At 45.4% G+C, this 25331-nt stretch overlaps 1 protein-coding gene across 3 annotated transcripts in view; it reads left to right on the forward strand.

The window, feature by feature from the left end:
* The window catches only part of sema5ba (sema domain, seven thrombospondin repeats (type 1 and type 1-like), transmembrane domain (TM) and short cytoplasmic domain, (semaphorin) 5Ba), a 149801-nt gene that overhangs the window by 46618 nt on the left and 77852 nt on the right, over nt 1-25331 (forward strand). For all 3 annotated transcript variants that reach the window (XM_054786373.1, XM_054786374.1, XM_054786375.1), the window contains exon 3: nt 10977-11207. In XM_054786373.1, coding sequence (XP_054642348.1) covers nt 11024-11207 — 184 coding nt within the window. In that variant the 5' untranslated portion in view covers nt 10977-11023. The remainder of the gene's footprint in view (nt 1-10976; nt 11208-25331) is intronic.

Below are 25331 nucleotides of genomic sequence, written 5' to 3' on the forward strand. Positions count from 1 at the left end.
ATAAATCAATCACTTCTGTTCCGTATTTTCAGAGAACATGAGACATACAGCAGAAGCACGTATTGCTCTTCTCAACGAGCAGCGGGTGCTGATGTAGGCCCCACCCCCATCTAGAAGCTCTCACGGACAAGTTTGTTTGCTTTTAATGTTTTTGTCTCCTACAGTGTCCATTGCAATGACACGCACATGGCCAATTATGCCAATTAGACGATGACATCATGCAGACCCCCACCACCACCCCTAAACAGATTGCAGTCGTGTTGGAAACGCCACGTATTCATCTTCTTTTCAGTTTGAGCCGATGTGCTCCCTCACGTTGAAATCTTCCTAACACCCAAATTCAACATGGTCTGCGGGCATCTCCCCCCTGCGAGAGAGACTGCTGACATTTGCGTTGATCGTGCATGCACTCCGATCGCTCCCCGTGCACGCCGCCGTGTCAATTAAACGCAAGCCGCTGTGCTCTAACGGGCCGAGGCCGTCTAATGGGGCTTCATGTGAGGAGACGCTCGCTAATAGAATTAATAATGAGACACAAAAGGAAGAAAAGGCCGAGGTTATCTCTCGTTGCTCGCTCAGCCAGCCCGTCTTTTTCGGAATATCTGAGACAAAAGCGGACACGTCTGAGCCATAAAACGTCAGGGCGCGTTAATTTTAATGTCTGACAATTAAAGGGGAGCTGTGGTGTTTTTCTTTCTTGTAAAGTTACACTCCAGAAAGTTTTACGGCACTGCTCTTTGGCAAGAAGGAGAGCAGGCAGAGCGTAGGAAAAGAAAGCAATAAATGGGAGATCTCGTCATAAAACCAATGAGCTGACGTGATTGAGTTGCCTCCAGTCATGGTGACTAACAGTAACCGGACACTCTTGTGTCTTGTCTCAGTGTCCTGGAATGGTTCCATATTGACATCCGAGAAGATAGAATCACCACAATGTAGCCCACCGGGCATCCTCCAGTTACTTCTGATGAAACAAACATGTTTCAGTAATAGTTTGCACACATATACCTACCAGACACTTCATCAGGTACCCCACCTAATGGCAAAGGTGAAAGTGACATTTCAGGTGGTAATTTACTTTACTTTACTTTACTTTACTTTACTTTACTTTCCATAGTTCAAACATTGCTCCCTTGCTCTAACGTGGCTTTTCAATGAATGTGAGTGTGAATGCTTGTTTGTCTATATGTGCCCTGTGATTGACTGGTGACCAGTCCAGGGTGTACCCCGCCTCTCACCCGAAGTCAGCTGGGATAGGCTCCAGCATACCCGCGACCCAAGTGAGGATAAGCGGCATAGAAGATGGATGGATGGATGTTGTATCGTAGTCACTAGGCGACAGTAATGTTACATTGGTGAGACATTACCTTTCCTTACATTCACACTTGATGGAGTCAGCCATGGCATGTCCGACATGATAGAGGGCAAGTGGTGGTAAGATTTAGGCTTCTTACTTTGTCCTTTTTCCTCAGTCCGTTTTCATCCCTTTCTTAAGTTCCGCTTATCCGGGTCCGGGTCGCAGGGGCAGCAGTCTCAGTAGGGAAGCCCAGACTTCCCGGTCCCCGGCCACCTCCTCCAGCTCCACCGGGAGGACACCAAGTCATTCCCAGGCCAGCTGTGGGACATAATCCTTCCAGCGTGTCCTAGGTCTGCCCCGGGGGCTTCTCCCAGCCTGGCATGCCCTGATGAACACCTCACCAGGGAGGCGTCCGGACTAGATGCCCGAGCCACCTCAACTGGCTCCTCTCGATGTGAAGGAGCAGCGGCTCTACTCTGAGCTCCTCCCGGATGACCAAGCTCCGCCCTATCTCTTAGGGCGAGTCCAGCCACCCTACGGAGGAAACTCATTTCATCCGCTTGTATCCGCGATCTCGTTCTTTCAGTCATGACCCAAAGCTCATGAGCATAGGTGAGGGTGGGAACATACATCGATCAGTAAATTCTGACTCAGCTCTCTCTTCACCACGACGGTCCGGTACAGCGACCGCATTACTGCAGACGCTGCGCCGATCCGCCTGTCGACCTCACGCTCCAACCTTTCCTCACTCGTGAACAAGACCCCGAGATACTTGAACTCCTCCACCTGCAGCAGGACCACATTCTCAACCCGGAGGGAGCAATCCACCCTTTTCCGACTGAGAACCATGGCCTCAGATTTGGAGGTGCTGAGTCTCATCCCAGAAGCTTCACACTCAGATGCAAACCGTCCCAGTAAACGCTGCAGGTCACAGCCCGATGAGGCCATCAGGACCACATCGTCTGCAAAAAGCAGAGACGAAATCCTAAGGCCCCGAACTGGTCTCAGTTGACACCTTGGCTGCGCCTAGAAATTCTGTCCATGAAAATTATGAACAGAATGGGTGACAAAGGGCAGCCTTGGTGGAGGCCAACGTTCACCGGAAACAGGCTTGTCTTACTGCTGACAATGCCAACCAGGCTCCTGCCCCGATTGTACAAGCACTGACTGGCACGTAGTAGCGCCACCAATCCCATCCTCCCGGGGCACCGCCCACAAGATACCGCGAGGGACACGGTCGAATGCGTTTTCCAAGTCCACAAAGCACATGTAGACCGGTTGGGCAAACTCCCAAGTACCCTCCAGTACCTTTGCAAGGGTGTAGAGCTGGTCCAGTGTTCCGCGACCAGGACCAAAACCAAATTGCACCTCCTGAAGTCAAGGTTCGATTAACGGTCGTACCCTTCTCTCCAGCACCCTGGAATAGACTTTGCCAGGGAGGCTGAGGAGTGTGATCCCCCTATAGTTGGAACACACCCTCCGGTCACCCTTCTTGAAAAGGGGGACCACCACCCCAGTCTGCCAATCCAGAGGTACTGTTCCCGACTTCCACTCAATGTTGAAGAGACATGTCAGCCAAGACAGTCCCTCAACATCCAGAGCCTTCAGGAATTCAGGGCGAAATTCGTCCACCCACGGAACTTTGCCACTGGGGAGCGTTTTGACTACCCCAGATACCTCAGCCACGGTGATGGAACTGTCCACGTTTGTGTACTCAGACTCTGGTTCCTCTATGGAAAGTATGTCAGTGGGATTGAGGAGGGCCTCAAAGTATTCCCTCCACCGTCCGACTATATCCTCAGTCGAGGTCAGCAGGCCCCCGTCCCCACTGTAAACAGTGTGAACCGGGCACGGTTTGCCAGAACCTCTTCGAGGCCGACCGAATCCGGCTCCATGGCCTCACCGAACTCCTCCCACACCCGAGTTTTTGCCTCGACCACCACCGAGGCGGTGTGCCGCTTGGCCTGCCGGTACCTATCAGCTGCTTCAGAAGTCCCACAAGCCATCCATGCTCGATAGGACTCCTTCTTCAGCTAGACGGCAGCGCTAACCTCTGGTGTCCATCATCGGGTTTGGGGCTTGCCGCCACGACTGGCACCGACCACCTTGCGGCCGCAGCTCGGATCGGCTGCCTCAGCAATGGAGGCACGGAATAGAGCCCATTCGGACTCAATATCCTCGTCCTCCCCCAGGATGCAGGCGAAGCTCTGCCGGAGGTGAGAGCTGAAGACTTGACGAACAGAAGACTCTGCCAAACGTTCCCAGCACACCCTCACTACACGTTTGGGTCTCCCGGGTCTGTCCGGCATCCTCCCCCACCATCTAATCCAACTGATCACCAGGTGGTGGACTTGGTGTGCCAACACCCTCCTCCTATTGGTGATATTGGTGATATAATCCTATCCTGCTATTAGCACCTCCGATAAAAGGGAAGTGTCGCTCCCTGAATTGGGTATGAACGACTCTGATACTGGCTCGTGAGCATCTATTGTTCTGGCTCGGCCCTGGCTCCACCTCATTTGCAAGACTAAGAGCTGTGGGTTTTGGTCTCAGTAACCTGCTGAACACAGGGTCCAAATTAAACCTCAAACCACCATTCCGATTCAATGATGGGTTCTGTTGTTTGACAAAAATAGCTTCCTTTACTCCTCTTTCAAACCATCTGTTTTCTTTGGCCAAAATCTTTACCTCGCTGTCCTGAAAAGAGTGATTGATTGCTTTAAGGTGTAGATGTACTGCTGATTGAGGTCCACTAGAATTGTCCCTGCGATGTTGATAAAGCCTTTTTTGGAGCATAAAATAATAGAAGTGTAAAGGTTACTATAGGGGTGTTATGCAATGTCTAATGGGTTCTAATAATGGTAGAAATTGTATTTAGAAAGTCTTAAACAGGTTTTCTACGCTCAAACTGTGAAAATATTCCATTTAATAAAGGAAAACTTTTGTTCGAATTTTGCCCATCATCCACAATCCTTATGCGAGACATGAACACACGTCTTCCTCTTTTCTGTGCCTTCTAGAGATATAACAACAGACAAAAAGAGGCAGCTAAGAATGCACGTAATGGGACACACCTATTCCGCCTATAAAGCTTTCTGAAAAAACCTCCAAAAAGCGCTAACAGCACTCCATTTACACAATGTGACCTGCATAGTAACCAAGCTACAGCGACATTGTTGTTGTTACTAACATTGTTAGGCTGAAGAACTACTTTACTGGCATAGTGACACCTCGCCACACCACACTGCCGCTGGCCGCAAATGGCCTCCGGGCCACACTTTGGACCCCCCTGGCTTAAAATGAGCAAAATAGGGCATGTTATCATGTGTGTGCCTGTTGCTGCGTGGTCACAGCATGTCAAGTATATAAAACCATAAAACCTTGTTGGAGGTTTTAACAGTTCTAATCAGAGTAGATGTGTCCCATTATGTGTATTAATTACCCGCCTCTTTTTAGCTGTTTTTATATCTTTAGAACGGACAGAATTTACCGTTCACTTTCAAAAACCGAACAATGTAGAACATAATTACAGACAAAATATAACATATTTAAGCGAAGTTGATGAATCATGTCATGCACACATTTTATGTAAATGCAGTGCTGGTCAAAAGTTTGAAGACACCTGCTCATGCTTTTCAATGGGAAAGTGTCTAAACTTTTGACTGGCGTTGTTTTTCCTTTGTGACACCTTGAAGATGAAGGAAAACATTGAAAATGATCTTGAAAGTACTTACAGACTTACAAGGACTTTCTAAATATGACCGCTACACAATGTGGTGAAAATATTCCAAACGTCCGCCGTGCGATGCAGGACGTCGAGTGCTGCATTGTCATTCAGGTTGTCTTTACGTTCACACGTGCTGATCAATTAGAGAGTCAGGCATGTTTTTTGGAGCATTGGCGGCGGAATGGTGCGTTGTTGACGTGTGTAACACCGTGCGTGGCTTGGGTCACAGGTCATCAGCGCACCGTGATGGAGGTCCCCTCTGGCTGGTACAACTGAGTGCGGGACCCCCTACGCCCGTGTTGATTTGCACGCTGGATTCCTCACATGCTTGCTGCTCTTGATGTTGGAGGCTGAGGAGACATCGCTGATATCGCTGTCTGCTGTTATCTGCCGCCATCGCCCTGCTGTGTGCGAGACGCATGGCAGAGACGCGTTTACGACAACCCGGCGCTCCGATGGGTCCTTGCAAGGAGGCCACAGACATCCAGATTTCTTGCAAAGGCTTGCACTGTGTTGTCTTTTTACTCTTTGAATCCACAGCACAAAGAGTTTTTGTAAAAACGTGCAGTTTAGCTTTCCACCACCACAACAACAACATGGAAACACGGCAAGCGTTTGTGTTTTTCATGAAATCAAACACTAATGTGTTTGAAAGCAGCTCATGTCCTGAGGAATGTACTTCGATATGCATTTTAAACTTTGTGAACTACGCTTGAGGTCGCTGAAAACTGTTTTTTGGGGTGTTAGCTAGGGTGAAGTTTTTCTTTGTTTTTAGCGTTTGCAAGCAAGAGAGTACTTCATTCATTTGTGACGTTGTTGTATTTTGGGAAAACAAGGTTGGACTGCGGATTATGGCAACCATGGCCTGGAGGAGAGTGCCACCGGCACATCACTGATGCCTCTCCACATTGTTGTCCATGGAGGTTTTACAGTAAATGTGGATGTAGTGTTAGCCTATTAGCGACCAACGGTTTTATTTTATTTTATTTCATTTATATATATTTATAAGAAAATAACTCACTGCAACCGGTGGGTGTATTTGCATGGTACGTGCGGATTGCTATGATGTGCTTTGATGCACTGTTGCCATTCATGTGTACTTTTTGAGGGTTAACGTGTTAAAAGTGTTACACGCAGTTAAATAAGTAGTTGCATCTCCAATTAAATGCGTGTAAACTACGATTGAAAACAAGTTTACTGTTTTATGTTGCTTTAAATGGCAGCAAAGGAATGAAACATCTTTATTATTCAGATTATTATTAGCCTGCAGCGGCGCTAACGACGCAATTAGCGATAGCAGCTACGAGAGCGAACCGGGCTGTAAATGTAAACACCGGCCAGCAAACGTGTGTATTTTTAATTAGCGTTGGACCGTCGTCAGTGAATTACCTTTTTAATGAGTGAGTCCACTTCAGAGAGGAGGCGATTTGACACAGATAACAACATTTCACAGACCCCCCCACCCCTCCGGGAGTCTCTTCTTGGTGACCTTTGGCTCGCCAATTAAAGGCGTCTGCTCTCAGCAGCAGCCGCTTGTCTTTTTGTCCTGCAATGGTAGCAGCCTCATCTGGGTCCTAATGTCCCACGGCTTTTCCACTGACTGCTGCTGTGAGAAGTGAAAGTAACTGGTAGTGTTGTAGGCGTCCTTCACATCGGCACGCGTTATTATGAGGCAGTGAAAGGACGCAGGGGACGCTTTGATGTTTTGCAAAGCAACACATGAAGATGTGCTGAGATGTTATAAATATTTGGAGAACAAAACTGCATCTCAGCTTTGGGATGAAGGTGACAAAGCCTATTATTAGTGTCAACTTCACTCTTTGCCCCCCCCCCATTTTTGATATTTTTTACAGTTTTGTGAATACTTTCTTCCCAAACAATTTTTGTAAATGTTCTTTTTGTAATACTATGACTTTATTCTGAAAATATTTTTCTTTATTTCCATAATATAACTTTTCCCCCAAGCTAATTGTACCTTTATTTTGTGTTGTTTCTCGTAATATTATGACGTTAAAAGTAGTTTTTCTTTAACACCGTGTTCCCGCCAGGGATGTTCTGATCGATCGGCCATTAGTACCGATTTTCGTACACAAAACACGTGATGGGCATATGCCGATAAATGCCTTTCAAAGTCGATCACACAACACACAACACAACCATGACGTGAATGTGCACGTGTGCTGTGTCACGTGGGGGTGCCAGACAAGGGACTCATTTGGTCCCGTATCCCGAGTTTTAGTAAATGGGGAAATAGCGTCCATCCAAACATATTTCCCAAGCAAATGCTTTGTGTGTATTTTTTTCATTGGTGAAAACAACATAAAATAATTAATGGAACAAAGAAAAGAGGACTTATAAATTGTCCACTTGCACCGTGGATATGATAGAAATGTCTGTCTTAACGTTTTTGGGAGTGGGGGGTGTGACGTATGGCACAGATTACACATGCCTAACATGTGACTGCTGAAAAACAGGCCTACGTTCTGCACATGCTAGAACTCAGTGGTTCCGGGTACGTAGTGTAGCGACACTGCCATCTAGTGGTGACAACGACATACAGCAAGAAGACATATTTCAGAGATGAAAAGAAGAAGTTGCTTTTTAAAGGGATACGTGTTAAAATGTTGAGTGTTGATAAATGGAACTAGTAGGGTATAGTTAGTATAATAAATAGCTTCTAATAATAAGTTAGTGTAATAAATCAGTGTTAACTTGCGCATGAAGCGCTCAGTGTTATTCTGCCAGCAGTCGTCCCTCGGTCTGTCGGCGGCGACAGTGTTGCTTTTAGCAGTCGTAATCTTCTGGGAACCCCTCATAACGCCCCATAATAATTACTCACTCATCCGTTGTAAAATACGCCGGCCAGGATGGCTACAAAACCGCTACAGCGCTGATAGCAAACATAAGAGCTGCTTTGTTGCTTTTATTAGGCGTGTACGTGCCGTACGGGTCCACGTACGCCTCGAATCAAACAGGCAAACACTTGTTCCTCCTGTGGAGTGTGAGAAAATCCCTCTAAGCTGCGGGATGAGCATCTCCTCCTGCGCGCCATGAAAGCCGAAAAGGAGAGCGGCGGATGATCTCTGCAGGAGTTGTCTCTGCAGTTGGAGCAGCCCGGAGCCGTGACTCTGAGTCCTGCTGAAAGCTGCTAACAAGCACCACTTTTCATACAATCGCTAAAAACACAGGCAGGATTTGCAGCACATCACTCTTCCTCCCCCGCCCAAAAAGGAGCTTCTTTTCCTGTTCAGACACGGCGCCCGGCGGGCCAGAACCACTTTAATCTGTGTCGTAGGAGATCCTAATGGAGTTTGTCTGAGGGAGTTCAGTGGGAGCTAATTAGCTGCTACTAGTCGTCAGTCCACTGTGGAGTAGAAACAACCAAGCAAAATTCTTCACATGAAATCTGACTTTTGCCACGCCTGGCAAAAAAGTGACATAATGTGACGGAATCTGCACTGCAAATCAGCATTTTAGGCCACCATCGACGTTTACGGACGCTCAAGCATTTTTGGCCATCTAACAATCAAACGTCAAAGGTCATCTCCCTGGGGGAGGCGCAGTCATGCGATGGGGGGACGAGAGCCATGATGGCAAAGTAGGAAAAGCGTAATGAGTGTCGCTCAACGAGACATAAGGAAGTATCAGTACAAGATGTGCAAATATCAGTCGCACGCACGCGTTAGTTGTAGCAAGCAGATGCTAACATAACCACTGTTTGGTGGTTGGATACGGCTTATTGATAGTCCAAAAGTACGCATGTTAAAGCAAATGTCACGTAGTTTTGGTTATGGCTGAATGAACTGAAGTACAAATATAAGGCATTCGGAAGACACATTTAAAGACGCCAGGGGTCACCAGGTGTCAGTAATCTTACTGCAATGTTGGGTGGGTGAGACACACAAGCACCAGTCTTGATCGCCGGAGCAACAGGCTTTTATTGCAGGTTTGACTGATCTCACAACAGGCACAGTAATCCCTGATACAAACACGGGCTACTGTTGCGAGCGTAACCCACGCAAATCTGAAACTCAACTCAGAATCCTTAACGTCACTTTGTGTCCGCCCGTCACTCAGTTCCCCTTGGGAACACATTTACAGTAACACACGCGAGGGTGAGTCTTATCCATGTGTGTACTCTTACGTCTACTGAGGTTAAAGGGGACTGTAGGGGTTATTTCATGTCTAGAGGGCTCTGATAATGTTAAAAAGCGTATTTAGAAGGTCATTAACAGGTTTTCTGTGCTCTAACTACAAAAATATCGCATTTCTAAATAAGGAATCCTACTTTGCGGAAAGTCACTTATCCCAGTCGGGTCTGGAACCAGTTAACCACCAGAAGGATCCACATGCGGTGGCTCAGGCATCTGGTCAGGTGCCTCCCGGACGCCCCCCCACAGTTTGACCCTGGAACAGGCCGTTCACTTCACATCAGCGAGAACAGTAGTGTTGATGTCGCAGTGCTGATTGGCTGCAGGACCGATGAGTCGGCTGCTTTGAAAGGACCACTCAGCCACCAACAATACCAGTTACTCGGCTTCTTGCCGCTAAAGACACAAACTGTTGCTTTAGCGTGACATCGGGAGCTGCTCGGGCGGCCGGCCAGAGAGACTATCGAGCGCTCAAACACGCTCCACCTGCATCCCGCCGCTTGACGACGTGCTGCTGCGTTGCCATGGCAACGCGCCGGCACCGACCGTGAGAGGCTGTGCTCTGGAAGAGTTATGATTTACCGGCTGCCATCTGGACTTAGATTGAATTTTTACCACCCAAAAAGACGACGCCTCGTTACCTTGGCCGTGTTTCAGACACCAAAGTGTTTGTTGGCGACGTCAGCCTTCTGGATCTTCCCATCAAGCGTAAACGCACTTTTTCATTCTGTCTTCATAAATGGACCGTAGGAGTACTTGACACATCATTATGGTTTCAACATCATCCACTTGTCCTCACCAGGGTCCCGCGTGGGCACGGGAGTTACGCCAGCTGCCTTTGGGGTACGCCCTGGGCTGGACACCAGCCAATCACAGGGCACTCACACCCACATTCACTCATTCATACCTACGGACAATTTAGAGTCGCCAGTGAAGCTAACATGCATGTTTTTGGAATGTGGGAGGAAACCACGCACACACAAACTCCACACAGATGCCAAAGCGGAGATTGGAACCCACATCTACCCATAAGGCCAGCGTGATGTCATCAATAGATGATAGAAAAGCAGTGCTATTTTTGATTGCAGATTTTTACATTTTTTAAATGTGTTGTTTATATTTAAATATATTAATTTTAACATTATAAATAGGATAACGTAATTGTTATTTTTTGTTATTTCCAATTAACAAAGGACATAAATAAACAAGCACATAACAAGCAATTTTAAAATCTGCATTATTATTTTGTCATTTTATTCAAAAGTGTATAAATATTTATTTATATGCATCCTAAAAAAGAAAAAATATCATGGAATATGCATCATATGAAATAATACAAAGTACATATATTAGCAATAACAACAAACTGATGGAAATGATTTTCGTTGAGTTGCTAAGCTCCGTCCGTCCGTGTTGTCGCTAAAGCGTGCAGAGCAGCTGTAATGAGGAACTCCATTGATGTTTTTCCTAAGGAGTCTTTGGTGTATTTGCAGCTAATAATTTGGTATTGATGGAAGCATTAGCGAGGAAAAGACACCATCGAGAACGAACACACTCTTCCATTTCTGTGCTTCAACGCTTTTAACACAAAGCTCGGGAAAGCAATCGCACCTTTTTGTTGGTGATGATGAGTGGTTCAAAGGTCGCGAGGCTTTTTTTTTAATTCCATTTTTGCAGCAGCGGCCGTCATTTTCACTGTGTTCTTGTGGACTTCATACTCACTTTGTCTGCCCCCGTTTATTCTCACGTTTCTTTGAGGTGCGGTGTCCAAAAGACTGACTTTGGCTCCTCCTTTTGTCCGCAGCTGCGTCCAATCCGCCCGCCTTGGCAGTTAGCGGAGCGCTCGTCACCATGACAACGTCCTGGCGGGACTCCGCCCCCTCCACGGCCGGCCTCCTCCTGCTCCTCCTCTTCCTCCCGCTGCCGACGCCGGCCGTCACTCAGGCTGACCCTGCTGTCCCGACGCCGTCGCTTTTTGACCCGCTGACGCAGCCCGAGTGCACCAGGAAAGAACATCCCAAAGTGTCCATACAAGGTTCGGACGTCAGCGATTGCTTTTTTTTAAGGCCTCCCTTCCAACACCAAAGTTCCTTTTTAGAGTTTACCGTGTTTACTGTAGTTAGCAGCATTAGCATGGTCACATTAGCACAGTAAGCAGCCTTCAGGATGCCTCGTAAACTTGTTAACGCTTGATCACATCCAGTACGCTTACTGGAATGAAGGTGAGAGGTCCACCGTACGCCGCCTGCAAGCTCACATTTCTAGCTACAGAGCTGGAATGAAGGCAATGTGGTTGTTGCAAATTGGGCTTGAATTCCCTCAACGATTATGTGTCACGGGAACTTTCACAAGGTCTTTTTTTCATGCAAAAGTCTCTTTAGAAACCAGTGCAGTTGTTAGCCGTGTTAGCATGGCCAAAATATGACCTCACTGTCCAGATGCCTGACAAACACCTGGAAATGCTTGCAGTGTTTCCCATACCGTCATTTGCTGCCAACGTTGTCCAGCGGGGGCCACACAGTGACAACTTTGCCACTTTGATGCTTTGTAAAGCAACACAGGCAGCAATGCTAACAGCTTATATCGATTTCAAAAACTGCATCGCAGCTTTGTCGTATACGGTAAGTAGCAACTTTGGTCTTTTTTGTCAGTTTTTGCAGTTTTTGTTTTATTTTCCAAATATTTAAACTTTCTTTTTAAATAATCTTTGAAAAAAAAATTTGGGAATATTTTCACTTTGTTTTTCTTTTCTCCTAATATTACGAGTACATTTGTGAGTTATTTTCTCGTTAGAATATGACTTACCGTAATACTCTTAATACTTTGACTTTCTTCTTCTTATTTTTATATCTGCTGGGTTTTTTTGTTTAATTTGAACTATTTCAACTTTCTTTTTGTACATTTTCTTCTTGTAATTATGACTTTATTCCCATAATATTTGAACTTGTAATTCTTGTAACATTACTTTTTCCACAATGGTTTGTTTTTTTTGTTTTTTTTTGTTTAGTTTTTCTTTTTTAAAAATCCTCTTTTGTCTTCAATATTTTCTTTTTTTTCTTATTTTCTTTTATTCTTTTTAGCTCTTCATATTTTACTTTATTCTTGTGAAATGACTGCTGATTTTTCCATTTTTGCAGTTGTTGGTGTGGTTTGCAGTGTTCTTGTTGTTAGACTGTGAACGCCAGATACATTCTCAAATTTGGGAAACTATTTACTTTTATCAGTATTTACCACTCTGGAGCTGCGCTAGGTAGCAGCTAGCGTGTAAAGTAAGTTCCTGGGTGAAGCAAACTCTTTTCTTTTGCAGTCAGACAAGGTCGAGCGCTTCATCGCATGCCAGAGCATCCTGCATGAAGTGTAAAACACAATATCACACTCAGCTATCAGCTCGCCCAAATGTTGTGTATCCCGCTCGGAGGGAGGAGAATAAATGCGTGTGTTTAGACGGAGAATCTGTCAAAGCAGCACAAGTTTGGAGAGATGTTATAGCATCCTCTGTAAGGTCAGCGTTTTGTTCCTCAGCAGGAATAAACTAAACCTTGCACCAAAATAAGAGGCTCACTATTTGGCATGCTCGTAGCGTGAAACAGGGGCCAGCAGAATGTGAGCAAACACACACACATTGTTGTCTTGGAGTCGGTCTCGCTTCTGCCAAAAGCAAAAGAGAAGCAGCGACTACGAAGGAAAAATAGACGAGTTTGAAGATCACTTGAAAATTCCTACTGGTAGAGCGCTGCCTAGAAACATGTAACAATATGCGCTTTGACACCAGCTGTCTGAAGTGCCTCGGATTAAAGATTGTCTGTAAAAGTTAAAAGGGCTCTTGCTCTGACAGAAAACACGAATCCTTGAATGTTTGAAATCATGCTGAAAAAGGTTTCAACGAAAAAACTGTATTCAGTATAAAAGTTGCTAATTTTGAAAATGTGAAGAAGATAAGTGATAGAAGATAAGATAGATACCTTGATAAGAAATCTAGATAAGATCTGATCTTTGTCACCAGCTACATTGGGTGTCTTGGATTGCGTATCAATAAATGTCACGAGGGTTCTTGCTCTGACATAAAACACGGATCCTTGAACATTTGATGAAAATTGGTAAAGGCTCCAATTGGTAGAGTGGCGCCTAAACCCCAGTATGTGAGGTCCTAGCAAGATTGCTGCCTGGAAAAGTCTAACAGCGTGACCTTTGACACCAGCTATCTCAAGTATCAAGGGTGTTATATGGGTTAAAAATCTATATGAATCTTGTTTGGCATCAGACATTAAAGTTTGAAGGAAATTGGCGGAAAATTCTAATGGCTCGAGTGCCGCATAGAAACTTGTACCAATGTGATCTTTCTCACCATCGAATGTTATCAATAAAGGTCACTTGGGTTCTTGCTCTGACAGAAAACACTACGAAAACACTCGAGCGCCGCATAGAAACTTCGACCAGCATGACCTTTGACACCAGCTAGCTGAAGTATCAAGGGTCTTATATGGGTTAAAAATCCATATGAATCTTGTTTTGACAGTATTATTATTTTTGTTTGTTTGTTTGTTTGTTTTGACATTAGACCACTAATCCTTGAAAGTTTGAAGATGGATCAAAAATACCAATTGCTAGAGCGCCACCTAGAAACATGTACCTACATCACCTTGGTCATCGTTTATCTTGATGGAATTTTATCAATAAAAATCAATATTTTTCTGACATAAAACACTAAACCGAGAATGATTGGTGGAAAATTCTAACGGCCCGAGCTCCGCATACAAACATGTACCAATATGATCTTTCTTACCAAGCAACAGTGTTCTGGTTCTGGTTTAGAACACTAATCCTTGAAAGTCTGATGAAGATCGGTCGGAGGTTCCAATTGGTCAAACGCTGCCAAGACTCTAGATGATAGATACTGATATGACCGTCGACACCAGATATCTTGACTGTTTTGGGTTGATTGTTCTGAAGAAGCAACAGTGTTCTGGTTCTGGTTTAGAACACTAACCCTTGAAAGTCTGATGAAGATCGGTCGGAGGTTCCAATTGGTCAAACGCTGCCAAGACTCCAGATGATAGATACTGATATGACCGTTGACACCAGATATCTTGACTGTTTTGGGTTGATTGTTCTGAAGAAGCAACAGTGTTCTGGTTCTGGTTTAGAACACTAACCCTTGAAAGTCTGAAGAAGATCGGTCATAATGTTTAATTAGCTAGAGTGCCGCCTAGAACGTGATATCATTCTTGACACCAAAGAAGATCACATGGTTTCATAAATCAATGGAAATGAACACCAGGTGAACAAAAAGCATGAGGAGGATATTTTTGGGATGCTGTGGACATTTCCTGTTTTCCTTGTCTTTGGGCCTTCTTCTAGTCTCCAGAGCAGACTAAGTCCATTCAGACCTTAAAAGTGGAGCTAAAATGACTCTTTTTTTATATTTCACCCCCCACAAAGGCAGTCTTTTCCTCCATCCATCTCCCAGATGTCCAGATTAGCCCTGCTTTCAAAGACACTGAGAACGTCTCACACAGCATGAAGCCGCCGCTGGCCCGTCAAGGCGGAGCAAGCGTTGCGTTAAGCAGAAATTGGCCGTATAGAAAAGACGTGAACAATGAAAGCGTCGGCCGGACCCTGAATGCATCGTCTGTGATTGATGAGTGTTTTATGCTAGCTTGCTGGAGCGCTACCTCGCTCACCTGGACCAGGAAGTGTGAATGGTGAGCGGATTAAAGTCCAACAATGGTCAGGGCTAATAGCCTTAGCTGACGCTTGTCGGTCATGGAGCTATACGCCTTATGGACATAAGTATTGGGACAGCTCCAAGACAGTAAAAAAGGCTTTGGAATAACAATTTAATTGCTAGAGTGGCACCGAGTGTCTTAGAACGTTTGAGTAAAACTCAGATCCTGCCCTCCATCCGGCCAGGTCTGCAAGGTGTGTTGCCGTGGCGACATGTCCTCTAAACAAGTCAAATCCTGTGGGGACTTTAATTACCCGGGGTGACCCTGCAGCTAGCACACTTTAACTTCCTGTTTCAACGACGGCAGGCTTTCATCTCAGCCATTTAACCTCCGCTTGAACTCTTGACCCCAAAGACACTTGCAGTCAGAATGTCTGGCAACGCGCTGTCGCTACTGTCTCAATAGAGTTGTCCATATTGTGTTGTGTTGTGTCTCCCCGAGGGACGCTTTGCTAGACTGTGAGTTTGATAGCAGAGTGGAACATCTTGACACGTTTTTAGTCCTTGGTAATATTCAACAATATCCATAAAGACAACAGGATGTTCCTTCAGGGAGTGATCGTAACAACATAACGCTCACTAATACCAACTTCGCAGCAGCAAAGTCATCCTGGGAGTAGCTGTGAATGTTGTCACAGTCTACTTGGCCCAAATCACTGATAGTTTCTCCTGAGACGCACAAATAGCAAAAACAATCTCTGTTTTTTTTTATTCCTCATCTTCTTTTTCCATTTACGCGAATCCCCGCCTGCCGGCCGACTCTTTATTAATCTAATTTACACTCTGCTCCTTTTCCGCTGCATGCTGTCACCACGACAAGGTGTTGCCTTGGTCGCTCTTTCAACACGGCTTTTGAAAAAGAAAAACAATAAAGCAAACAAAATGACAAGAAAGCGACCTAACAAACAAACAAAAAACAGCAATCTCACACAAAAAACAATCCCAAACAGCAAAGCAAACTAAAAAAGCAACAAAAACAACAAACTAAATGAAACAAAACAGCACACAAAATAACAAATTAAAACTAAAAACACAAATCAAACCAAAAAGGCCAAGCAAAAACAAACCAACTAAAAAGCAACAAAGAAAAAACAACAACAAACCAAACTGAAGGAGTGCGCGACAATTGTTTTTTAAGCCAATACCAAAAACTGAAAACTTTTTGTATGATTTTTGAAATTTACATTTAACTATAATGTGTGCACACCTGGAGGTAAGAAGGACTCAAACAAAGATGGATTTGGATTTGGATTTGGATTAGATAGATAGATAGATAGATAGATAGATGTTTATTGTCATTGCAACCAATATACAACAAAACTTTGTTCGGTCACGCCACTTCCATTACTAAGTCACTACAATTAACAAAACATAAAAAATAGAACAAACCGAAGTACAAGTGGGGCCAACAGAGATGGTGGAGGACGCCGAGATGTGAGTGGGCCCCAGACATTTCTTTGCGGCTGGATTTAGGGCAGCTTCTTTTGTGGCGCGGGCGTCTGTGTGGGGTTTCTGGGCGGCGGTGTGGCGTTTCGGGTGGCTGGTGGGGTTTGGTGAGCTGAGGGTCGATACTTTTTTTTTCTTGTTTGCGGAGCATTAGCTAGCTAGTGTGGGAAGTGTCTGAGGCAGTGGGGAGGTCCCACACGATCGACGCTCTGTTTACGACACGTGTTTACAGCACGCCACACGTATTGTTCACGCTAACCCACCTACAGCGCAGTACGGTTCATTTCACCCCATTGGAGCATTTTTTTAAATGATGGCTTATCTGAGCTATTTTTTTAAGGTTATTGGATTTGTCGGTAGAGCTTTTTTTCAAGTCTCAAGTAAGTCTCAAGTCTTTAATCTCAGGTCTTGAGTCAAGTGTCAAGACGTGCAAGTCCAGGTCAAGTCGAGTCTTAAAATCAATTTAAATTTTTGAGTCCATACATCAGCACTGTTGAGCGTCTCCTGAATAAAATGCCATTTTAATTATGTAACCATTTATTAAATGTGGCAAATAAATGAATGCATTTTCATCCATCCATCTTCTACCGCTTATCCGAGATCGGGTCGCGGGGGCAGCAGCCTAAGCAGGGAGGCCCAGATTTTCCTCTTCCCAGCCACTTCGTCCAGCTCCTCCCGGCGGATCCCGAGGCGTTCCCAGGCCAGTTGGGAAACAGTCTCTCCAACGTGTCCTGGGTCTTTCCCGAGGCCTTCTACCAGTCGGACCTGCCCTGAACACCTCCCCAGGGAGGCGGCCGGGAGGCATCCTGACCAGATGCCCAAGCCACCTCATCTGGCTCCTCTCAATGCGGAGGAGCAGCGGTTCTACTCCGAGTCTCTCCCGGATGACAGTGCTTCTCACCTTATCTCTAAGGGAGAGCCCAGCCACCCTACGGAGAAAACTCATTTTGGCCGCTTGTACCCGTGATCTTGTCCTTTCGGTCACTACCCAAAGCTCATGACCATAGGTGAGGGTAGGAACGTATATTGGCCGGTTAATTGAGAGCTTTGCCTTTCGGCTTAGCTCTCTCTTCACCACAACAGACCGATGTAGAGTCCTCATCACTGCAGACGCCGCACCAATTCGCTTGTCGATCTCGCGTTCCGTCCTTCCCTCACTCGTGAACAAGACCCCAAGGTACCTAAACTCCTCCACTTGGGGCAGGATCTCATTCCCGACCTGGAGATGACATTCCACCCTTTTCCGGGCGAGAACCATGGACTCGGACTTGGAGGTGCTGATTCTCATCCCGGCCGCTTCACACTCGGCTGCGAACCGATCCAGTGAAAGTTGAAGTTTGCGGCTCGATGAAGCCAGCAGGACCACATCATCTGCAAAAAGCAGAGACTCAATTCTGCAGCCACCAAACCGGAACCCCTCAACGCCCTGGCTGGCTGCGCCTAGAAATTCTGTCCTTAAAAATAATGAACAGAATTGGTGACAAAGGGCAGCCCTGGCGGAGTCCAACCCTCACTGGAAACAGGTCCGACTTATTGCTGGCAATGCGAACCAAACTCTGACACCAGTCATACAAGGAATGAACAGCCTGAATTAGCTGGCTCCTCCTGAATCCGAGATTGAACTATCCGGCAGATCCTCCTCTCCAGAACCCCTGAATAGACCTTACCAGGGAGGCTGAGGAGGGTGATTCCACGATAGTTGGAACACACCCTCCGGTCCCCCTTCTTAAAAAGGGGGACCACCACCCCGGTCTGCCAATCCAGAGGTACTTCCCCCGATGTTCATGCGATGCTGTAGAGTCGTGTCAACCAAGCCATGCCTACAGCATCCATGGACTTAAGGAACTCCGGGCGGATCTCATCCACCCCCAGGGCCCTGCCACCGAGGAGCTTTTTGACAACCTCGGCAACCTCAGCCCCAGAGATAGAAGAGCCCACCGTGGAGTCCCCAGGCTCTGCTTCCTCATAGGAAGACGTGTCGGTGGGATTGAGGAGGTCTTCGAAGTATTCTTTCCACCGATCCACAACATCCCGAGTCATGGTCAGCAGCACACCATCCCCACCATACACGGTGACTGTGCACTGCTTCCCCCTCCTGAGACGCCGAATGGTGGTCCAGAATCTTTTCAAAGCCGTCCGATAGTCGTTCTCCATGGCTTCTACGAGCTCCTTCCATGTCCGAGTTTTTGCCTCAGCGACTGCCAGAGCCGCAGACCACTTGGCCTGCCGATACCTGTCAGCTGCTTCCCATGAGCCAAAAAAGCCCGATAGGATTCCTTCTTCATCTTGACGGCATCCCTCACCACTGGTGTACACCAACGGGTTCTGGGATTACCGCCACCACAGGCTCCGACCACCTTGCGGCCACAGCTCCGATCAGCTGCCTCCACAATAGAGGCACGGAACATGGCCCATTCAGACTCAATGTCCGCCACATCCCTCGGAACATGGTCGAAGCTCTCCCGGAGGAGGGAGGTGGGACTCTGCCAGTCGTTCCCAGCAAACCCTCACAATACGTTTGGCCCCACCATCGGAGCCAACTTACCACTAGGTGGTGATCAGTTGACAGCTCAGCCCCTCTCTTCACCCAAGTGTCCAAAACATATGGCCGCAAGTCCGATGATACGACCACAAAGTCAATCATGGAAGTGCGGCCTAGGGTGTCCTGGTTCCCAGTGCACATGTGGACACCCTTATGCTTGAACATTGTGTTTGTTATCGACAATCTGTGACGAGCACAGAAGTCCAATAACAAAGCACCGCTCGGGTTCAGATCAGTTCAGATCAGCCGTTCCTCCCAATCACGCCTCTCCAGGTCTCACTGTCGCTGCCAACGTGAGAGAAGTCCCCCCGCAGAACAAGGGAATCGCCTGAGGGAGCACTCTCCAGTACTTCCTCTAGAGACTCCAAAAAGGGTGGGTATTCTGAACTGCTGTTTGGCGCATAAGCACAAACAGCCAGGACCCGTCCCCCCCACTCAAAGGAGGAGGGAAACTACCCTTTTGTTCACCGGGTTAAACTCCAACATGCAGGCCACAAGCCGGGGCGCAACAAGAATTGCCACCCCTGCCCGTCGCCTCTGACTGCTGGCAACGCCAGAGTGGAACAAAGTCCATCCCCTCTCAAGAAGACTGGTTCCAGAGCCCTTGCTGTGCGTTGAGGTGAGTCCGACTATATCTAGCCGGAACTTCTCAACCTCATGCACCAGCTCAGGCTCTTTCCCTAGAAAGAAAGAAAGAAAGAAAGAAAGAAAAAGTAACAATCAAACTAAAAAAAGCAAGAACGCAAACAAAAAAAAACAACAAAGCAAATGCAAAAGCAAAATCCAACTAAAAAAACAACAACAAAACAAACGAAAAAAATCCAAACCAAACTAAGAAAGCAACACAAATAAAAAAAACAACAGAGCAAAGTAAAAAAACAATACATCAAAAAAAGAAAGCAACAAAGTAAATAAAAAAGCATCATATCAAACAACAAAGCAAACTAAAAGAAAAGCCCCATCCTTCCATCCCAGTGGTCCTAATTGGAGGGGCGTTTGTGGGCATCGATCAGGAAATGGAATGAAGTGGATCGCTGGTCCGTACTGACGGCTTTACGGACTGGCTGATGTGATAAGCAGGAAAGGTCAAAGGAGAGAAGACAGCTCAAGAGAAGCAGGAAGATTTACTTTAGCGTCTGGATGAATTTACGTCACGGATGGAGCGCTCGTCCATGGTCGTCACACCCGCTCGTTCTTTTTGGTCAAATAAAAAAAGAAACAACCAATTGACAGTTCATCAGCAGCTTATCTTTCTTATTACTAACCATGGCATCATAAATTCAACTAACGCTGTCCTTCAATCAAAGTCAACATTATAGCCTGTCCATATTTCAATGCACTCTTTTTCACTTCCGACTAAAGACGACGCCTCGCAAGAGCTTTTTTCTGAACTTTCTAACGTCGCTATCCCAAAGTCTTTAAAGCGAGAGTTGGAAAAGAAATCAATCCAATAAATCCTCACTCTCATTGTGTTGCGCATTAGCATGCTAAGGCTAAAACGAGGGGCATGTGAGGAAAAGAAAAACGTTTGGATGATTACATTTTGCTCGCATGGCAGAAATCTGTCTCCAGTATGAACTCAACTAATTTACTCCTAAGATGTGTTAAGTGAATAGCATAGCATACGCTAGCTAGCATAACAGAAATTTGTGTTTTTTCGCCTCAGCGTCAAGAACAAAGGTGTCCAAACTTTGATATTCTTCACCTTTTGTTTAGTAAAGATTCTAAAAGAAATGTAATGTTGGTCAAGATTTTGTCTTATAGAATGTGACAAAGCAAGTACTTACTAGTTTTTTGTTGTAACCAGTGGGGCCCTACAATACTTGTGTTCATGTTGGAATCTCCAAAAGTGTCCAATAAGACCAGAAGAAGTCACTAGATTTGTTGTTTTTTGCTGTTTTGAACAACAGACTCGAGAAGGGTCTGAATGCAGTAATCTTTCTTTCGTCGCGGTTATCTGGTTCTAGACGTGACTGCAATCAGTGAATTTCTGCAAAGTAGGATTCCTATTTATTAGTGGAGTATTTTTGTAGTTAGAGCATAGAAAACCTGTTTACAACCTTCTAAATATGAGTTTTAACATTAGAGCTCTCTAGACATGAAATAATACCCTTACAGTCACCTTTACGCCACAATATAAGGAATAATAAGAGAAAATAAGACATATTAGACATAAATAAGGCATAATACGCACACGTTAGCATTGGATGAGTTCTGTGTTGCCTTTTTAACTTCCAGTTTCTGTACAATACTTGCTGCTGCGGCTGTTGTCTCATCAATAAAACATTACTGACACCTAGTGACCAGTGTAGAATACTACATATCATCACAACGTCTTTCAATGCGTCTCCTGAATGCCTTATATTTGTATTTTAGTTCGTTTAGCCATTTTTATGCTTGAAAAGACATCAAATGTAACAATGAAACCATGAAAAAGCAATGATTTATTAATATACAACACTCCTCCCAAGTTCCCTCCGTAGTGCCCGTAATCAAGAAGAGCAACACCTGCTTAAATGACTATCGCCCTGTAGCACTCACTCCTATAGTCATGACCCACATCAAAAAGAGCATCCCAGCAACTGTGGACCCTCTACAGTTTGCATACTGCCAGAACCAGTCCACTGATGATGCAGTCAACACTGCCATCCACACAGCCCTTTCTCACCTACAGGGCCAGGACACATGTCAGAATGCTATTTATAGACTATAGCTCTGCTTTTAATACAGTCAGCCCCCACAAACTCACAAATAAGCTCCTCACACTTGGCCTGTCTCCCTCCCTCTGTAACTGGGTGTTTAACTTCCTAACAGGCAGGCCCCAGTCAGTCAGAGTCCACAATCGCACATCCAGCTCAAGAATTGTGAGCACTGGGACCCCACAGGGGTGTGTGCTGAGTCCGCTCCTCTACACGCTCTTCACCTACGATTGCGTGGCCTCCCAGAACAACACCAGCATCATTAAATTTGCGGATGACACTACAGTCATCGGCCTGATCACTGGTGGTGTTGAAACATCATACAGAAGAGAGGTGGCGGACCTCATAGCTTGGTGTCGTGATAACAATCTCCTTCTCAATACAGATAAGACTAAAGAGATGATCATCAACCCAAGAACAAGGGAAAAGGAGCCGCATAGACCCCTGTTTATTGATGAGACTGAGGTGGAGAGGGTGAAAACCTTCAAGTTCCTTGGCACACACATCAGGGAGGACCTCACCTGGTCTCACAACACCCAACAAATTCTGAAGAAGTCCCAAAGGAGACTGTACTTCCTGAGAAGACTGAGGAAATTTGGCATGTCCACCACAATCCTGAGTTGCTTCTACCGATGCACTATGGAAAGTGTCCTTACCGCCTCCATCACTGTTTGGTACGGTAACTGTACAACACGTGATAGGAAGGCACTCCAGCGGGTGATCAAGACCTCACAGAACATTGTTGGGGCAGCCCTCCCCTCACTGCAAGACATTTATAAAACTAGAGTCCTACGAAGAACACACAACCTCATCAAGGACAGCACACATCCACAACACTCATTATTCACACTCCTACCGTCAGGCAGACGCTACAGGAGTTTGAAGTCCAGGACCACAAGGCTGGCAAACAGCTTTTACCCACAGGCCATCAGGCTTCTCAACCAAGCACTCACACACGCCGCACGCAACACACGCACACACTCATAGCACTTTATTTATTTATTTATTTATTTGTATTATTTATCTGTATTAATGTCTCTTCTGTTGTTGTTGCTTAATTTATTGGTATTTATGTTTCTTATGTTCTTATTCTTTCTTGTGTTTTCTTTCTTTTCTTGGGAGAATGAACAGAATAAGATTTTCATTGCATAGCAGAACTTCCTGCTTTACTGTGCATATGACAATAAAACTCTTCAATCTTGAATCTTGAATCCCTTGCAGTATCATGGTTCAAAAATTAATTAATAAATGATCTCTGTTTTGCCCTGTGATTGGCTGGCGACCAGTCCAGGGTGTACCCCGCCTGTCGCCTGAAGTCAGCTGGGATAGGCTCTAGCATGCCCCCGCGACCCTAATGAGGATGAAGCGGTATAGAAAATGGATGGATGGATGGATGGATGATCTCTGTTTTGTGGTTGACTATGCCGTATTATTAGTCCAAAAATATTGAAAGACAAAGGTATATGTAGTATTCTGGTCACTTGGCGTCACACTCACATTCATAGCTATGGACAATTTGGAGTCTCCGATACCGAACCTAACATGCATGTTTTGCCCAAGCTGAGATTCAAACCCATGTTTTCCCAATCTCTTGACTGCGTGGCCAACATGCTAACCACTCGGCCACCGTGCGGCCGCACGGGATTACTGTACTCATTAAATATAGTGACAAAGTATGAGTTAACTCATTGACTGCCAGCCATGTTTAGAGCAGAGAGCTCCATACTGCCAGTCAACTTTCAAGACCCACAGAATATTGAGAAAATTTGACTTTAAAATATTACCTGTGCTGCTGGTAAAGCATTTATGATGGCCATAGAGTGACCCTGACGGCCCGTGCCTCAAATAAATGAATGTTTGGGGAACAGTGCATTGTGTTTCTTGCGGTGGAATGAAAAATGAAATGTTGCAAGACTGTGAAGATGTAAGCGATGAGTCTCCCTCATCCTGCAGACAAACACAGCCTTGCAGGCTTGCAGACATCTTTAGCGCTTGCTGACCGAGAGGCTATTAGCCTCGTGGCCCCAACGCCATCCCTGCAGTGACTGCTCTCTTTCTGCTCTCTCGCTAGGACTTCTAAAAATCAGCTCAGCCTGGCAAGAAGCAAGCACGGAGGAGTTTAGTGAGAACTTGTGCCCTGCTGAAATCACGGCGGCACCCTCTCTTAGGCTATCTCCCTGGTCGTGTCATCCAAAGTGAAAATCGAAAGCGAGATAGCGGAGGATGAGCCAGATAGAATGGACAGTGCCGTGTGAGGAAGGCAGAGTTCTAAGAGATAAGACTCGACACTGTGGACAAAAGGTCTTCAAAAATAGATGTTTTGAGGTCCTTTTTGGTTCTGTTTCCACCACGTACAGAGACATTTGTCCACAGTTCTTCAGTGCAGGAATGGGAGAGCGTTGGCATCAGTCCATCATTCATAGAAGTGCATGCCAGATGTCCTCATTGGAATCGCTTTGTTGACAAAATTGGCTGGGCCGCTTTGCAGCGTTACAGCACTTTCACTGCTGCCTCCTTTCAGCTCATTAGTTGGAAGTTCTGATCCATTCGTCAAGGGTTTGATGGACGGTTCAGTCCACTGAAATATGGGTCAGCACTGATCTGCTTACTGGAAATGGATCTATCATCATGTTTGGCAGTAAGAACGCGTAGTTATTCTAATTAACTGTAGTAAACGCTACGACTAGTACTTGCTGAACCGGTACCTCACCAAACCAGCAGTTGACCTGCCCCATCAAGGCAGCCGTGAAACATTATCCTTCCAGCATGTGCAACACCTCGCCAGGAGAACAGTCTCTCACAGGAATGAAAGCGTGGAGTCATGTTGCAAACGAGTTCCCTGCACTGTGTTCAATATGATCTGAAATTAGTATTGGTTAGTTGGCTCAAACGTGGACACTCCACAAAGTTGTGAGCCTCCATGGCTGTGTTCCAGGGAGCTACGCACTGCAGCACCCAGCTTGTTTAGTGACTGTAGTCCTCAGTTCATGGTTACTACAGTATTCAAGATTCAAGATTCAAGAGTTTTATTGTCATGTGCACAGTAAAACAGCAGTTCTACTATGCAATGAAATTCTTATTCTGTTCATTCTCCCAAGAAAAGAAAGAAAACACAAGAAAGAATAAGAACATAAGAAACATAAATACCAATAAATTAAGCAACAACAACAGAAGAGACATTAATACAAATAAATAATACAAATAAATAATAAAGTGCTATGAGTATGTGCGTGTGTTGCGTGCGACGTGTGAGTGCTTCGTTGAGAAGCCTGATGGCCTGTGGGTAAAAGCTGTTTGCCAGCCTTGTGGTCCTGGACTTCAAACTCCTGTAGCGTCTGCCTGACGGTAGGAGTGTGAATAATGAGTGTTGTGGATGTGTGCTGTCCTTGATGAGGTTGTGTGTTCTTCGTACATCATATCATATATATATTATATCATATCATATATATATTATATCATATCATATATATATTATATCATATCATATATATATTATATCATATATATTGTATCATATATATATTATATCATATCATATATATATTATATCATATCATATATATATTATATCATATCATATATATTGTATCATATCATATACTGTATATCGTATCATATATATCTCATGCTTGCTTACTCAGGGGTGTCCAAACCTTTCCAGCAAGGGCCACATAGTGAAAAATGGAAGGACGCAACTTTACCACTTGGATATTTTGTGAACAACACATGTAGACATCCTAAGAAGTG

This window comes from Dunckerocampus dactyliophorus, chromosome 9, assembly GCF_027744805.1.
Source record: "Dunckerocampus dactyliophorus isolate RoL2022-P2 chromosome 9, RoL_Ddac_1.1, whole genome shotgun sequence".
NCBI lineage: Eukaryota > Metazoa > Chordata > Actinopteri > Syngnathiformes > Syngnathidae > Dunckerocampus > Dunckerocampus dactyliophorus.